This window comes from Brachyhypopomus gauderio, chromosome 4 (genome assembly GCF_052324685.1).
Source record: "Brachyhypopomus gauderio isolate BG-103 chromosome 4, BGAUD_0.2, whole genome shotgun sequence".
In the NCBI taxonomy this organism is placed as follows: domain Eukaryota; kingdom Metazoa; phylum Chordata; class Actinopteri; order Gymnotiformes; family Hypopomidae; genus Brachyhypopomus; species Brachyhypopomus gauderio.
This window is the reverse complement of record NC_135214.1, coordinates 36203537-36221562: the sequence shown is the minus strand read 5'-3', so window position 1 is coordinate 36221562 and position 18026 is coordinate 36203537. Positions and strand designations below refer to the sequence as shown.

General features: G+C 41.3%; 2 protein-coding genes and 1 long non-coding RNA gene across 6 annotated transcripts in view; 1 reads left to right on the top strand and 2 right to left on the bottom strand.

Annotated features, from left to right (window-relative positions):
* glis1b (GLIS family zinc finger 1b) overlaps positions 1–3921 on the top strand; it is an 89202-nt gene extending 85281 nt beyond the window's left edge. For both annotated transcript variants that reach the window (XM_077004369.1, XM_077004368.1), the window contains exons 10-11: positions 2564–2716; positions 3155–3921. In XM_077004369.1, the coding sequence (XP_076860484.1) occupies positions 2564–2716; positions 3155–3288 (287 nt within the window). In that variant the 3' untranslated portion in view covers positions 3289–3921. The remainder of the gene's footprint in view (positions 1–2563; positions 2717–3154) is intronic.
* A 704-nt stretch (positions 3922–4625) lies between these two features.
* elovl8b (ELOVL fatty acid elongase 8b) lies at positions 4626–9960 on the bottom strand. Of its 3 annotated transcripts, none has more exons than XM_077004373.1 (8): positions 9857–9960; positions 8218–8280; positions 7890–8077; positions 7559–7639; positions 7043–7099; positions 6053–6167; positions 5807–5934; positions 4626–5273 (listed from the first exon to the last, which is right to left on the bottom strand). In XM_077004373.1, the coding sequence occupies exons 2-8, from the start codon at positions 8273–8275 to the stop codon at positions 5106–5108; spliced, it is 795 nt and encodes a 264-aa protein (XP_076860488.1). In that variant the 5' UTR covers positions 8276–8280; positions 9857–9960; the 3' UTR covers positions 4626–5105. The 3 variants fall into 3 exon arrangements, with proteins under 3 accessions (XP_076860488.1, XP_076860486.1, XP_076860485.1); XM_077004371.1 differs by lacking the exon at positions 9857–9960 and adding an exon at positions 9470–9500; XM_077004370.1 differs by lacking the exon at positions 9857–9960 and adding an exon at positions 8823–9008.
* Positions 9961–12291: 2331 nt separating this feature from the next.
* Positions 12292–14908, bottom strand: LOC143511682 (uncharacterized). Its single transcript, XR_013130228.1, has 3 exons — positions 14637–14908; positions 13994–14231; positions 12292–13219 (listed from the first exon to the last, which is right to left on the bottom strand). It is a non-coding gene; the product is annotated as an uncharacterized LOC143511682 (long non-coding RNA).
* Between the last annotated feature and the right edge of the window lie 3118 nt (positions 14909–18026).

Below are 18026 nucleotides of genomic sequence, written 5' to 3'. Positions count from 1 at the left end.
CGCTGATGTAGTTCCCCATGCGCAGCGCTGACGTAGTTCCTCACATGCAGCGCTGACGTAATTCCCCACATGCAATGTTGATGATATAGTTCCCCACGCGCAGCGCTGATGTAGTTCCTCACATGCAGCGCTGACGTAGCTCCCATAGGCACGGGACAGGGAACTTCAGATCAGTTCATACACCCCACAGTGTTCAGAACAGGGAGGATGGTCTAACCAGCTGTCTAACCAGGATGGGATGTCTAACCAGCTATGATGAAGGATCAACCCACTGCTCTGGACCTTCTCACCACCCCGAATTCTCCCCTGCTAAGACTGTATCTCCACCATTACTTACCATCAAGAAGTCTAGGACTCTTAAGTATAAGAGTTGCATAGAGAGCACATACACTACCGTTCAAAAGTTTGGGGTCACCTAGACAATTTTGTGTTTTCCCTGAAATCTCATACTTTTATTTATCAAATGAGTTGCAAAATGAATAGAAATATAGTCCAGACATTGACAAGGTAGAAATAATGTTTTTTTTTTTTTTTTTTTTAAGAATTTTCTACTTTAAACTTTGCTTTCGTCAAAGAATGCTCCCTTAGCAGCAATTACAGCATTGCAGACCTTTGGCATTCTAGCTGTTAATTTGCTGAGGTAATCTGGAGAAATTTCACCCCATGCTTCCAGAAGACGCTCCCACAAGTTTGATTGGGTTAATGGGCACTTTTTTCGTACCATACGGTCAAGCTGCTCCCACAACAGCTCAATGGGGTTGAGATCTGGTGACTGTGCTGGCCACTCCATTACCGATAAAACACCAGCTGCCTGCTTCTTCTCTAAATAGTTTGTGCATAATTTGGAGGTGTGCTTTGGGTCATTGTCCTGTTGCAGGATGAAATTGGCTCCAATCAAGCGCTGTCCACAGGGTATGGCATGGTGTTGCAAAATGGAGTGACAGCCTTTCTTATTCAAAATCCCTTTTACCTTGTTCAAATCTCCCACTTTACCAGCACCAAAGCAACCCCAGACCATCACATTACCTTCACCATGTTTGACAGATGGTGTCAGGCACTCTTCCAGCATCTTTTCAGTTGTTCTGCATCTCACAAATGTTCGTCTGTGTGATCCAAACACCTCAAACTTTGATTCATCTGTCCATAACACTTTTTTCCAATCTTCCTCTGTCCAATGTCTGTGTTCTTTTGCCCATATTAATCTTTTTCTTTTATTAGCCAGATATGGCTTTTTCTTTGCCACTCTGCCCTGAAGGCCAGCATCCCGGAGTCGCCTCTTCACTGTAGACGTTGACACTGGCGTTTTGCGGGTACTATTTAATGAAGCTGCCAGTTGAGGACCTGTGAGGCGTCGATTTCTCAAACTGGAGACTCTAATGTACTTGTCTTCTTGCTCAGTTGTGCAGCGGGGCCTTCCACTTCTCCTTCTACTCTGGTTAGAGCCTGTCTGTGCTCTCCTCTGAAGGGAGTAGTACACACCATTGTAGGAAATCTTCAGTTTCTTGGCAATGTCTCGCATGGAATAGACTTCATTTCTCAGAACAAGAATAGACTGTCGAGTTTCAATTGAAAGTTGTTTTTTTCTGGCCATTTTGTGAGTTTAATCGAACCAACAATTGTAATGCTCCAGATTCTCAACTAGCTCAAAGGAAGGTCAGTTTTATAGCTTCTCTAATCAGCAAAACTGTTTTCAGCTGTGCTAACCTACTTGCACAAGGGTTTTCAAGGGTTTTCCAAATATCCAATAGCCTCCTTACAGAGTTAGCAAACACAATGTACCAATAGAACACTGGAGTGATGGTTGTTGGAAATGGGTCTCCATACATCTATGTAGATATTGCATTAAAAACCAGACGTTTACAGCTAGAATAGTCATTTACCACATTAATAATGTATAGAGTGTATTTTTGATGCATTTAATGTTAGCTAAATTGAAAAAAAAAACTGCTTTTCTTTCAAAAATAAAAACATTTCTAAGTGACCCCAAACTTTTGAACGGTAGTGTATATACACACAAAGATCATCATTCCCATCACTTCTTTATTTATGTATCTCTTTAATTACTGTTGTTATGGTAACCGGCGTCGGCCAGAGGAGGATGGGTTCCCCCCCTGAGTCTTGGTTCCTCTCAAGGTTTCTTCCTCATGCCCTTAGGGAGTTTTTCCTTGCCACTGTCGCCCTTGGCTTGCTCATTGGTGGCTTGGACCCGGACACTTGTAAAACTGCTTTGTGACAACAACTGTTGTAAAAAGCGTTATACAGTATAAATACATTTTGATTGATTGATTGATTGATGTCCAGTGTGCTAGAACCCCTGATCACTCCTGTTGTGTTAGTTGGAACAGAATGATGAGATTAATGTTCAGTCATGGTCAACGCTACATTCACAGACATGAATTGATGGATTCTCTGGTAAAACTGCAAAAGTCAGACTGCAAACATCTCTTCTCAAACAAGACGTGTCTGGCCCGATACTCCTCTCAGAACCACACACACACACATACACACACGCACCTACATGTGGTCTCACACACCTGTATCATTTTCTTGTGTTTCTGGGCAGATTACCATGGAAACTTTCAGAGCTGCTTCCATTCGGGGGATAATGAGCGGGTGGAGAGGATCAGTGGTGTTCCCCACCCTCTGGAGTCCCACGGCTTCACCACCCACACCCACACCAGCCTCCACCTGGGCTGCTCCACCACCCCCTGCACAGGTAGGGCTCCACCTTTAACACCTACACTCAGCAGGCCCAGGGCTCATTTACAAGGTCTATTAACAATCAGTTCAATGTTTTTGTTCTGAAAGGTTAGTATTTCTCATTATCTGCCGAAAGATTTGCAAAAAGTAACAAAGAATAATTTAAAGTTTTGGTTTAATTTATAATAATTGGTTAGTTAATAAATGTGTTATTCAGTGGGGAAATGCCACAGAAGTCTTAGATTTATTTACATGGGGAAGCCCCATTTACAGCATAACATGCTTGAAAGACTGAAATATGTACACAAGTAATGCACAAACCTGAAAATCTTAATAAATAAACACTGTTCTGAGAGCTCTGGGCTTTTTATAACCGTATAAATATTAAGAGAGTTTGGTATTCATTTATAACTTCACACTCTGAATGTGTCCTTTGGCGCTCTGGTCCGGGCAGGTCTGGGCCTCCTGTCTGACATTGGCGCATGTGCCTCCCAGTTTCCTCCCAGTCCGGAGGACAGCATCTTCTTCCAGGTGGGCGGCTTCGAACGCAGCCTGAGCCAAATGTCCTCGGTGTACACTGAGACATAGCGTCCCTCCCCCGGCCCGGGAACAACACTCCACTCTTCTCCCCTCCTCCCCTCCTCCCCTCCTCCCTCGCAAGTGTTTTTGATTCTTGTTACTCCTGCATGTTTGTTGTATTTTCCCTTTATCGGTGTGACTGCTGAACAGTATTTGTATGTCACTGAAGTACCTGCTTCACAGGTGCCCATTTTAGCAAATGAAGTTGATGGATGTTCATTGGAACTCTGAATTAGTGGTGACGATTTTTAGAAACGTCCTGGTGAATAAGAAACCCTCACTGGGAACGCTGTTGCAATAAATCTAAATCCCACCCACTGGACTGTTAGAGAAACACAGCTGATCATGGTTTCATTCACACTTACATACCTGTTCTCAGAAACACACACACACACACACACTTTCTCTCCTCTCAGAAGTGTAGAACAAAAAAAAAGTTATAAATGGTTGCTGTGTTTTTTTCATTACATGTTTGAATTTCAGAATGTTTGTGTTTTCTTCTTTCCCAGATGTTTTGTGTACTTTATAGAAGGTCGATGGGTATTAATATCCACTGAACTCCTTCTAGGTGTATAAAATGTACAGTTTGTTTAAATAATTATTGTCGCTCTTTCGTTGCAGAAAATAAATTTCTCTTAAGTATTGGAGTCTTACTTTTGATTTGAAGTGAATGAGGTTGTGCAGTTCTGTTTAAATTGTGGAAACTATTAAAAAGCAACGAGTTTAAGATTAATGTATGTAAATGTTGAAATCGGTAAAGGCGTTGCTTGACTGAATCGTGTTGTATGAGTAGACACTGCCCTCTAGCGAAGATTACGGTAATAGCTGAAGAATATAACGGTTGACTCTCGGTCAACAGTACCTAAAGGAAACACTACAAAAGCTTTTAAAATGATGCTCATGTTTTGTCATGCTTACGTGTAATTAAAGTCGATGCAGTCGAATGATCACCAGAACCCCCTCCACACACCACATCACTCCTGGATTACACAGCTACACTGGCTACCCATCACGCTCCACTCAGATTACAAAATTCTTCTGCTTACCTTCAAGATAATCCACAATCTTTCCCCTTTATATTGGTCAGATCTACTTCAAGTCACCACTCCCTCCTGCACTCTCAGATGCTCAAAACTAAATCCAGACTCAAAACTCATCCGTTTAAAACTGGATTTTCTTTATAAAAACTTCCTCTGTCCTGATTGGAATATTTTATTTAATTTTGTTTTATCTTCAGTGTTTATTACCTCAGTCTAATTTTATGATTGTCTTTTATTGTACGGTGTCCTTGGGTGCTAGAAAGGCGCCACTAAATAAAATGCATTATTATTATGTCACATGTCACGAGGACACGTGGCGATGAAGACAGTTTCCGTTGACTACCACAAAGCTCGTGCTTCAGCCTATGAGCCACGAGCGGTCGACACTGCTACATATTGTGGCTCGTGCACCCTGGACTCAGATTCTAGTGTATTACAGTCTCGACTGCGCGTCAGGCTAGTTAGCTGTGGTTAATACAGGATAATCACTCATTAAGAAACTTAATATCCACATTATCCGCAATATCCACATGGTCTTGGGGAACATCTCCGTTTCTAGCTGTCTTAATACCGCAAGAACGACACAGTCATGGGAAGATGGTTGCATGCTGCCATCTAGTGAAACTGTGTGGGAAATATTTATTTGGGCTTTCAAGTTTTTTTCAGCTTTTAATGTCCAGATATCTTTGGTATGCCAGTTTATATAATAACCCCTTAGTTATACTCAAAATGTTAATCCATCACAGGCTTCATGTTTCTGTCATCTATGTGTAATGTCTGAATGAATCAGGATCGTTTGCTCCGTTTGCGGACGTAGGACTGGAAGTAGAAGTTACTGAAGAGAAGGATGAGGCTAATGCAGTAGGCGAACACAACTACGTTCATGGCGTCGGGGAAGTCGCACTCTGCAAACAAGTTGTAGCCAGTGTGTACGGTCACCAGGACAAACTGGAGCTTTAAACAAAACAAACAAATGATGAAAGAAACATGTAAAGTGACAAACTGAATCAGATAAAGAAATAAAACCTCCCTGACTGATCACATCATTTGCATCTAAAGCGTTTGATCTCCTCCAGGATAACTTACACATGTATCAGTAGGACTGTGTGATTTCCAGGTGAGCATGGTGTCATAGGCACCCCGCCCAACCTGCCCTACCTGCCCACCCGCCCAACCTGCTCTAACTGCTCTTGCAGGTGAGCTGTATCTCAATGCGTGAGGGAGATCACTCTAGCTCACACTTTCATCAAGCCTTTCACTATACATCATCCATGTAATAAAGATCATTAATGATAAATTACTGAGATAATTTGGCTGAAAAATGACAAAGGACATACTGCAATGGGCATAGTGCAAAAATTTGCCTAGAGGGTTCATGGAGAACAGGGTATAATCCCAGGGTCTAATCCCAGAAATACGCCCACTGCACATGCCCCTGAAGTTTGCCCATGCCCAGGTGTCTCCAGGGAGGGGAGATGTGCACCTACCAGCTGCAGAGAGGTGAGGTATCGCTTCCACCACAGATACTCCTGCATGTGAGGCCCCAGGGAGGCCAGTCCATAGTAGGAGTACATCACGATGTGCACAAACGTGTTCAGCAGGCCTATGAAGAAAGCTACACACACACACACACACACACACACACACAGGGCATTTTTCTCACTCACCAGAGGGGATTTACACATTTTTCAGAGTGCAGTAAATGTATTTGCTGCAGGTGAATGAGGTCATACACTGTCCGCCGGCGACATATTTGACCCCTGCCCACCAGTTGAGGATCATTGTGCTGTGATGGTAAACGTGCAGGAAGGTGAGCTGACTGGTCTTCTTACGCAGGATGAAAAACACCTCATGGCAAGGACAGAGCAGGTAGTCATGGTGACGGTACAGTGGTTGAGCACATGTGTTCAGCGCTCAGGAGTCTTTTGTGTCAAATCGACTGTTAAAAGTAACTTAATGCAAGTTGTCAAGATGCAAGTCAAGTCCCCATATCTGATTCTCAGCAACAAATACTACCATTCTACAATTAGTATCAATAATCAACACAATGAATAATGAAATTTTATAATCACTATTGTCCATCAAACACCGATACTCTCCAATGAATGTAAGAACGTGTGGGTAATTAAACAGCCAATTCAGTCTGAGAGTATCAGACAGCACACAATTCCCAACAATCACATACAGGCCCAACATGTCACCCAACACTTCCACACCCCTTCTGCCCCACGCTATCTTTGGGCCTCCTGTACTGCTCGACATGAATCTCAATCCCACAATGCCTTGAGACTCCTCTCTGTCCTGCCCCCAGGTGGTGGGATCAACTTCCATACTGCTGAGACACTGGCTGTCTGCACATGACGAGTGATGACTCGCCTCCACACTGAGCTACTAGTAGAACACTCTCCTCTAGTCCTCAACTCTCTCCTCTAGACCTCAACTCTCTCCTCTAGTCCTCAACTCTCTCCTCTAGTCCTCAACTCTCTCCTGTTCTACTCTAATTTTAGTGTTCTAGTAACCTGACACATGATGATACCTAATATATCAGTTTAGACTGCAAACCACTGAGTCCCTCTGCTCAAGTGTGTCTGCCGTTTTATAAACGTACATTTCAGATTGCAGGTGTGTGTTATGATATTGTGTTATCACAGTGTTAAAGTGCAGACCCCCCCCCCCCCCCCACACACACACACACACACACACACACACGGGTGTGAACTTACTGTGTCACTAAGTTCTATGACCTTGGAGAAGAAGAACCACCAACACACACTGGCCATCTAGAGCAGGAGGAACCACAGACACAACTGTGATACGGTGCTTTGTGCTTAAAAAACAAACAGTAAGACATTTTTCTTTTATACTGGTCACTTGTTGAGAAATGTTCTTGATTCCCAAATTGGTTTTACAGCTGTACTTTTCAGTTAAGTACCAACCACAACAACAGTAGCTAGTCCTATATCTAGTCCTATATCTGTGCACACCACCACACTTATTTACACAACGGAATTCCTTGAGTATAACAATAAAGCATATTATTAAAATAATTGATGAAAATTAACATAATTATGTTTTTGGATCAGTAACACTTTAACCAAAACATTTTTTGTAAATTCAACAACATATTCTAGATGTCCTCTGTGAAAATGCAATATACTATACTATACTTCACATGATCCAAACAAAAAACAGAACATACACACACACACACACACACACACACACACACACAGAATTACCCTCATAGCCAGCGGACTGTTACTGTAGTCCACAGGTTGACACAGGTAGCTGTAATTTGCTAACCAGGATGACACCAAAAACTAAACAAGAGGAAATGCACAGAAGATGACAGACATCAGTAAACATCACATCTGTAAACATCATATCAGAAAACATCACATCTGTAAACATCGAATCAGTAAACATCAAATCTATATGTATATCTGTAACCGCAACATGTGCACATTTTAGGTTAGGCCATACTGTATGAGTCTAGAAATATAGATACAAATCGTCTGTATTTCTACTGTCAGTTAAATACAATACAATAAATACAATAGTTGACTTTACCTCATGAAACATGTAAACAGATAGGCCAACCATTGCAAAGTTATACAGAGTAAGCACAGGTTTGAGCTCCATCGGTGGCCTGTTTCTCATGAGCTTTGGTCCGATCCAGATGATGCCAAGATAGCAGAGGAAAATGCACGAGACGGGCACGGGGCTGTGCACGAGCAGCCATGGATCTGTCCTCTTATCTGCAACCAAGGAGAACAGAGCTCCTCTAAGACCCATGCTCTCAACAACCAGGTCTGTAACTTCTTTACAGGTTTCAGGAACGGACAATTTGAAGAAAGCATATCAGAAGATCAGAATAAAGCTCAGCGATGTCTCATACCACCGTTCTGCACAATCCACCGGTGCAGGGATGCGATCCTGGCCCAGGATGAAGCCATCAACGCTGAAATCGGATTAGATCATCGATACAACTGTGCATACTGATAAAGTGAATTAAAATCTGTGAAGCGAACTTGTTGAAAACAAAACGGGTGGCAAACTGTACACCTTCTGTTTCGGCTTGTATTTTAACAGCGAAAATCACACCGGAACCGAACTGATTACTTCTAAAAACCGTCATTGTTTCGAAACCAAAACGTATCGCCAGTGAAATCAGCTGCACATGGTCTGAGCTAGAGGTCTGCGCGGGACTGCTTTTTAAATCCCGCTCCCGCCCGCTCCCGCTTGTTTTAGACCCGCTCCCGCAAAAAAATCGCTTGTTTTAATCCCGCTCCTACCCGCACCTGCACGTTAGTACCGCTCCCGCCCGCACCGGCCAAAAAATCGCTTGTTTTAATCCCGCACCTGCCCGCCACATACACGTTTTTGTCGCCCACGCCCGCAATCCTAATATGAATTGAATTAATTAAATTTAGTCCTTGAATTTTTCTTATGCATTTATTAAAACAGCAATATAGCGATGAATCGCGCTGTCCCATTTCTTACCACAGTCCAAACACAGGCCGTCAGGTGACGTACATCAACACTTTCTGACATCTATCACAACAAGCAAATGGTAGACTATTTCCATCTCCATTAATTACAATAGAATATGACTTCCATACATCAGACTTTCCTGTAGTTGGCTTAATTGTGGTTTATTCGCCTGTTTTATTTGAATTTTCCACAGCTGAAACTGACCGTCTACAGTCTCTGCCATTTCGGTATCAAAATGACAAAATGACGCACACTTCATGTTCACGTGATCATAGTTGCTTAGCCAATATTTTGAATTCGTTTATTGCTTACTTACTGAATGATTCGTTGTTTTCGTCCTGTTCCTTATGCATGGAAATCATTGCGTTGTTAATATTATAATTTTCTAGACTATTTATTAATTTGCGGGATTTTTCTACATGTATATGTGGTCCCGCTCCCGCATAGCCTGGACTAAATAAACTAAATAAATAAACAAAATAAACAATAAGTAATGTACCATTACTTTGTGCAGCAAAGATCTGTCTTTCTTTACAGCTAGATCCAACTACCTCCCTGCACAAAATGAATTTTTAAATTTTAAAAACTATACAGATGTTAATCTACAGACACTTTTGATCATGATCCGTACAAAATACTCCAACATTAAAACTCACCTCAAAACTAGGGTTGCCACCTAGGTCTGACAAAAAACAAGGACACTGTCTTACCCGAACGTAAATTGTTGACTGGGGGGGGAGGGGCGAACGTAAGTTTTTGAGGGGGGTGGCGAACGTAAAATGTTACCGGGGGGAGGGTGTAAAATGGACACAGCGAGAAAAAAAACGGATTTAAAAAGTGTGCAGAAACAGTCTAAATAGTCGTTTGAACTAACCTAGTGAAAACCGGGACATTAAATGATTTTTTTGCGGTGTTGTGCCGAATTCAGCACCCCCGCCGTGAAATGCATCCCCTTCTCGTGAACACGCACAGTACGGTCTGCTTTCGAAAACGGATATAATCCGCTTCGATATCGCTAAAATTAGCGAGAGAAAATATCTTACTTTTCAATTAACGTTGATGGAAATCGCTGATTTACAGAAAAGAGCTCAATGTTGTTTTATACCATGATTACACGGAAAAATGTACAAAAACGATGGTTTCAGCGATGTGATTCCCAAAAGGTAGTGACTTTAAAATGATTTTACAAAACGTTGGCATATTAAAGAGTTTATGAAGTAATGTTTTGATTGATTGATTGATTGATTGATTGATTGATTGATTGATTGATAGCGTCAACAACAGCTGCAATGAAGGCATGGATAGTTATGTCCTGTGTTCGACACATACTGTGTTGTATGTGAGTGCTGTACTTGTTTCAGTCTGTTAGAAAAACCATGTACTGACGAGGCCTGACAGCAGTGCATCCTGTTATATTTAATACTGAGATATAATTATAAAATTATTATTCTGTATATTCTAACTGACATGCATATACATTTTATATTAAAGTTATGGTGTTGCATCTGTAAAGCTGGTTGGTTGTGTCTATATGGCTACAATGATTTTGAGCTAGAATCGAAAACATTCAAACAAAAAGTGAGAGCCACCTGCCGAGAAAGCCCCCCCCCCTTTTAGGCTACACTGGTGCTACATCAGTGGCGTGCACACAGACATCAGGTGGTGCTAAAGCACCACCAACTCTGCCCTTTATCAACGAAAGTGCCCTTTTGAAAAACTTCGGGGCTTTTTTTTATTATCATTTTACTGAGGTCGGTTTGAAATGATCTTTTGAAAACCTGAGCGATTAAAAACAATGCCCTGAAATGCGCCACCACCTCGCACACACCCGACCTCTCTCTTCCTTTAACACCAGATGCGCTGCAGCAGCAGTTCAGTTCAGCGAGTGGAAGGAAGCGTCTTCAGCACAGCACGCACGGTCACAGCTAGACTTCTTCTCCCGTGCCCCACCAGCCAGGTCACATACACATAAAGTAAAATCGTACCGTTTGCCCTCTAAACCCAACGTGAAATCATTTTGTTGTGCAGTAAATGTCTCATACAGCACCAAACTACTAAGCATTTTTAGCCGTCACCTGATAAACTAGTCGCTCTACCCAAATCAATGATAGATAATGTGAGGACGACCACATACAAATAATTAAGGTAGAGTTTGCAAATCTATGTGTTAAGCTGAACGTCTTCTGTTGTATAGGTTTTGTTAGGCAACATAAAATAACACATTCATTTGTGAAAGAAGAAACGGGAAGTTCCCCATTACCTGTGAAAAATGCCCATCTGCATTCAGTAGCCTATAACTCCTTCTCGTACTTTTTGGTCTTTTTATTGTCTTAGGCCTATATTGATTTACTAATTGCAAAATATATGCAACAAGGCCTGCAGACAGTGGAGGGTAAACAGAAGTTAACTGAATGACATGACTGTGTATAGTTAATACTGGATATGAATTTTAAATTTTATCAGTTCGCTGCGTGACTTTTCTCCATTGAAAACTCACGTTTAGAGAATGTTACAAATAAAATGTCAAATTTCATTCAACATGTGCTTGTAATTTTTTTTATAATGAAGTGTTCTACGTGCGCTAAAAAGTGCCCTTCACCCCCCCCCCCCTCCCCCCCCAGCACTTGCCCCCCAAAATGTCTGTGCACGCCACTGTGCTACATTAATGAAACTCATGGAATCAACATGAATTGGTATCAACTGTGTAACTCTAAAGTGAATTTGACCTACCAACAACAGAGACTGAGTTATAAGGGGGTGCATTTTACGGCAGGCTACACTGGTCCTTCATTAATGAGACTCATAGAATCAACATGATTTGGTCTCATCTATATCATTATAAAGTGAATTTGACATACCATCAACAGAGACTGTGTTACAAGGGGATGCATTTTACGGCAGGCTACCTGCCATAAAATGCACCCCCTCTAATTTAGGCTACACTGGTCCTACATTAATGAAACTTAATTAATGTAAAATGTAAAATGCACCCCCCCCCCCCCCCCCCCCCCAAATATTGGCTACACTGGTCCTACATTAATGAAACTCACGGAATCAACATGAATTGGTATCAACTGTGTAACTCTAAAGTGAATTTGACCTACTAACAACAGAGACTGAGTTATAAGGGGGTGCTTTTTACGGTAGCCCCCCCAATTTTGGCTACACCTGTGGAAACTGATTAAAATGATATATTCACAAAAAACTGCTTTAGATTCACATGTTTTAGAGTCAATTCTATCCATTACTTTACTTCTTAGTTTTGAAATAACAATTTTTTTATTTTTAGTTCCTTGTTTTCTTGTTTTTTTTTTTGTTAAAAGAATAGAATACATTTACTACACATTTATATAAAGAAATAATTGGTAATATTATTTAAAATTTTTACAGTTAAATAAATAACAGCAGAACCTAAAGCAAGTTTGCAAAAGAAAAAAAACAGCAATAGTGCAAGGTTAGGCCAAGTATTTACAACAATAATAACAACAACAACAACAACAGTAATAAAAAAACAATCATTTAAAATCACAAACAATAAACATCAGCAATAATAATACATAATAATAACCAGCCACTAATGCATTTTATTTGCAAGCTGGACATGTATAATCTTTATCAACTGGAGGCTTCTGGACGCAGTCATGGTGGTACTGTGATGATGTAGACCTATACACCTACACATCACCAATAGACATATGGCTATGATTATGATTATGATTGTGATTATGATCTGTGAGTATGCTTACCTGTGACCAGTCTGTATCCATCTGACTAAAAGAGTAAGAGTTTAAAATTCAGGCTTTTACTTGCCTGGGCAGGTGCAACCTCTGCAGAAGAGGAAGGACGAACTTAAACTGTATAGAAGTGATTGTATATGCATGTGCATATACTGTGGAAATTATGTAAAATGGAACAATGTCATGACATGAAAAGATGTTTATTCATTGCATGTTGACAGCAATTAGAATGTTTTTATATTCTTTGTCCCCGTTGTACCGGTATCAGGAATGGAATGTTCTGGGAGAGGGGCTTATAGAATATAATGGGGTGTAATTAGTAGAGTGGGGAATGAGCCCGGGAGAGCAAGCTCGCAATGTATGTGATGACAGGATCTATGTGACTTTGCAGTCACCGATCTGTAAACTCTGATTAAGAGGACTCAATTTAATACTGTTTTATTTCTTTCCATGAACGTGCGTTGTAAATATGTAAATAGCTGTAGGTGTCTAAAATAAATGTGCAAAGAAAAAAGGCAAAGTTTCAACCTCTTGAACGGATTTATTCCAGGCCACAAGGCCCCTCACCCGACACTACCCATAGAGTGCGACTCCCTCCTCCTATACACCTGAGGGGTTTCGGGTCACGCTTTATCACAGGTACCATCTCTCACAGTTGTCACAGCATATCTGGAACAAAAGAAAAGCAGGTCTAACTGAAAGGTGCCCATCTAGAACGTAGAAATTACTATCATGGTTTACATTTTTAGTTCAAAGATTTGATGCAGTGCTCTATTGAGCTTTTCTGAATTGCAAAGATGTTACACAATAAATGATTGAGAATGACATGCAAATGAGTGCAGTAAAGAGTTAGCATATTAAACTGCCTAAAAGGTGAGTTTATAGGACTTGAGCTGAATAGAGTTAAGGAGTGTCAGGGCTGGCCCCAGGGCGGCTCCTCCGGTTGCCACCAGTCAGACCACAGACAAATCAGCGGTAATGGCATTCACCTGTCATCCTGTGTTTAAGGATGACAGACGCAGTGCCTCAACGCTGAGTTGTCTGCTTTCATGTTGTCAACCTCAAGCCCGTTTTTTCTCTCATTGTCTCGACTCGGTGTTTCGCCACCCTGCCATTTGCTTGTTTCTGCTGTTGTGGTCTAATTCACAGTATAACTGAGTTTAGGGGTCGCCACAGCGGATCAAACTCCTCCATCTGTCCTCCACTGACACACCAGCCACTCTCATATCCTCTACCACTGCATCCATAAACCTCCTCTTAGGTCTACCTCTCCTCCTCTTGCCTGGAAGTTCCACCCTCAAGACCCTCCTACCAATATACCTCTCCTCCCTCCTCTGTACATGTCCAAACCATCTCAATCGCGCTTCTCTAACTTTATCTCCAAAACATGCTACATGTGCTGATCCTCTAATAAACTAATTTTTTATCATTTATCATCCTAACCTGCTGCACATCCTGCCCATCACGGGTTCTCCGTCTGGCCAATCTGTACAGATCCTTTCCCCCTTCCTTAGTGTCCAACTTCTCATACAGCTGGCTATATGCCTTCTCTTCAGCTTCTGCCACGGCTCTCTCTGCCTTACAACACATCTCCTCAGAGCCGACCCTGACCAATGTGGTGCCCTAGGCGAGATTTTGGTTGGTGCCCCCTGCATCATCAATCATTGGGTTGATTGTGTCACTATTAAAGAAACAAATAAAAAGCAAATGACTTAAATCTTACCATATAACAAGCAATAAATATAAAGGTGTTGCACAAAAATATTTAAAAACTATTTTACATAACGATTCTAATTGGATAATATGATTGGTTGATAAAAACCTAGAAACAACGGTGTGAAATATTCTGATTGGTTGATTTTTTATTTCAACACCAATTTTTTTTTTCCAGCACAAGTACGAAAAGTGGATTTGAAAGCCGATTTATAGGAAAAATACAAATTATTGGTGAAGCGTTATTAACATATATTACATATAATAAATAAAGCATCCTTTTTAAGATCAATTAACCTTCAGAGAAGGCGTTGAAGTCCCTGACGGTTCGCCAATGGTATAGTGTTAATTCACCACATATTACCATTATTACCTGTTTTTTGCCATCTTTCTTCCTCCACTTTTCTCCTTTTTTCTACCCTGGGCACCAGAGGACTTCTGCCTTTTTGACGTCTTTTCGAGGAGATGTCACTCACTCTGTGGTGTCTTTTTCCCCACAGAGAAACAGTAACGAGGTGCGCAGAGCGCGCGGGGGAGGGCGGGTTGGCTCGCGGGTGAGAGGTGTCGTGTGTTGTTATTATAAGAATTATTCATTTGACTAATATTATAAAAAAATGAAATTATGATTATGTGGACTTTGCTTATTTTCACATTTATTAATTGTTCATTTGTAAAAAAAAAAAAAAAAAAAGCATGCACGCGAGCGCCCCCCTGGACAGACGGCGCCCCTAGCATTTGCCTATGTCGCCTAATGGAAGGGCCGGCCCTGCATCTCCTTGTACCTCTGTCTACTTTCTTCATCTCGCTGAAAATCACAATTCTTTTTAGCCAAACGCTTTCCTCTCAAACTTTCCTGAACTTCCTCATTCCACCACGACTCCTTGTCTATCTTCCTCTGTCCTGAGGTCACACCAAGTACCTTCCTAGCCACATCCCTCACTACATTTGAAGTCTCATCCCAGGTATCCAGAACACCACCACCACTACCCAGTACCTGCCTCACCTCATCCATGAATTTTACACCACAGTCCTCATCCTTTAACTTCCACCACCTGATCTTAGGTTCCACTCTCAGAATTATTATAATATTAATATTATTATATATGTCACGTTGCGGCCCCCGAACCCTCCCTTTGGGGCGTGTGTTAACGTCGTCTGCGTCTACTCGTCTGCGTCAGTGTATCTCCATGGGTGCGGGTGTGTCTTGTGATATATCACCTGTGGCTCGTCTAGTCATCACGTGGGGTTTATGTGCGTTCGCGCAGTGTCTTGTGCTCGTCGTTGTCTAAAGTCTGCACGTTGTCGTGTGTGCCTGTTTCTCCGTGCGCTTACTGCGCTATTTATGTATAAAATAAATGTGACGTCAGTTGCGAAAAGGATTCCGTGGCTGTGTTCGAAATAGCCTACTACATACTACACTGTAAAAAGTGAATTGTTGGAACAACTTAAAAAAATTACTTCAATTGGTAACACGCAAATGAATTAAGTTTCTTCAAATCAAGTTAACATGTTAGATGAACATATTTTTTTAAAGTTAGATGAGCTTAACAATCTACAGTTGTGATCAAATTTATTCAACCCCCACTGAAATAAAGTGTTTTGGCCGGTTTGACATTGATTTTGATCATTTCAGTCATCTTATTTACAATTATATCAAAGAGGCACTTATAAATTAGACAAACATAACATAATATTTATGATGGAATAACGACAAATGTCTTTACTGTGCTCACATCATTATCAGTTTTATTCAACCCCCTAGTGACATTATTTTTTAGTACTTAGTACAACATCCTTTTCCAGTTATGACAGCTTTCAAGCGTGAAGCATAGCTTGACACAAGTGTCTTGCAGCGACCTATGGGTATCTTAGCCCATTCTTCATGGGCAAAAGCCTCCAGTTCAGTCACATTCTTAGGCTTGCGCACTGCAACTGCCTTCTTTAGGTCCCACCAGAGGTTCTCAATTGGATTTAAGTCTGGTGATTGCGATGGCCACTCTAGAATGTTCCAGCCTTTCATGTTCAACCATGCTCTAGTGGACTTGGATGTGTGCTTCGGATCATTGTCCTGTTGGAAGGTCCAACGTCTCCCAAGCCGCAGGTTTGTGACTGACTCCATCACATTTTCCTCCAAGATCTCCTGGTACTGAAGGGAATTCATGGTACCCTGCACACGTTGAAGCTTTCCTGTACCATTAGAAGCAAAACAGCCCCAAAGCATAATTGACCCCCCGCCATGCTTCACAGTAGGCAAGGTGTTCTTTTGTTCATAAGCCTGGTTCTTCCTTCTCCAAACATAGCGCTGGTCCATTGTCCCAAACAGTTCTAATTTAGTTTCATCTGACCACAGTACACTGTTCCAAAACCTTTGTGGCTTGTCCACATGACTTTTGGCATACTGCAGTCGACTTTTCTTGTTCTTTGGAGTCAGCAAGGGGGTGCGTCTGGGCGTTCTGGCATGGAGGTCTTCGTTATGCAGTGCGCGCCTTATTGTCTGAGCTGAAACTTCAGTGCCCACATCTGACAGGTCTTTTTTCAGTTCCTTAGCAGTCACGCGGGGATTTTTCTCCACATTACGCTTCAGGTAGCGCACAGCAGTCGCGGTCATGATCTTCTTTCTGCCACGACCAGGTAACGTTTCCACTGTGCCCTTTAACTTGAACTTGCGAATGATACTTCCGATAGTGTCTCTTGGAATATTTAACAACTTCGCAATCTTTTTATATCCATTGCCATTCTTGTGAAGAGCAATAACCTCTTCTCTTGTCTTCTGGGACCATTCTCTTGCCTTCACCATGCTTGGAAACACACCAGTAGATGTCTAGAAGGAGCTGAGTATCACAGTCCTTTTAAATCTGCCTAATTGGTGCTTATCATGCTTGATTGCTGCTCGTTGACATCCACAGATGTTTTCAATACCTGATGGAAAACACTGGAATGAACCTCTGTTCTTAGGAGTGGTAGTCGTAAAGGGGTTGAATAATTGTGTCAATGAAGAAATCACAAAAAGGCCATTTAATACTTTATGACAAAAAAAATTGATGCTATCTTAGTTGCATTTAGTTCTTTAACAAGTCCTTGTAAGATTTCATTATGAACACAATTACAAATGTGCACTGAATTCCATAAAACCCTTCGCAGCATTGGGGGTTGAATAAATTTGATCACAACTGTAAGTATTTTCAAATGAACAATTTGCATTAATACAAATTAATTTTAAGGCAAGTCAACTTAACTTTTCACAGTTTTCCAATTCAATTATTAGCGTTACTGAAAAGTCAAATACCGGTCCTTCACAACTCAACAGTACAGTTTCAGGAAAGGTAAGCTTTGTAATTACCCTAATGTGTTATTTTAGTTTGTTAAATCTAAGTGTAATTAGCTCCAAACAATTACAATTTTAGGTTAGCTGAAAGAAATAAGATGTTTCATTTTATTTTAAACAAATATGTCCAAACTGCCTAACAGTCATACAACCAGGGTTCGAATTACGGGGGGGATTGGGGGGGTCAGACCCCCCCCGTTTAAGACATCAACCCCCCTAAAGGGGCAAAACTAATAATTTGGGGGGGGGGGGGGGGTCAAAACATTTAAATGTACTTCTCACATATAATGTTAAATACTACAAAAAAATGCAGTGTCTATGGCTGGAAGAATATTCTGATACGATTTCAAGCACCCCTAAAATGGATCATACCATTCCGTGTTAATAGCCATTCGCGTTTGCCTGCCTGACTCATTATCGGTCAGGTGATGTAATGGA

Coding starts and splice junctions, on each gene's coding strand:
- elovl8b (XM_077004373.1), bottom strand. CDS start 8,275: ATGGCTTCATCCTGGGCCAGGATCGCATCCCTGCACCGGTGGATTGTG. Junction 7,640..7,889: donor CTGTTTACATGTTTCATGAG/GTAAAGTCAACT, acceptor CCTCTTGTTTAG/TTTTTGGTGTCATCCTGGTT. Junction 7,100..7,558: donor ACAGTCCGCTGGCTATGAGG/GTAATTCTGTGT, acceptor CTCCTGCTCTAG/ATGGCCAGTGTGTGTTGGTG.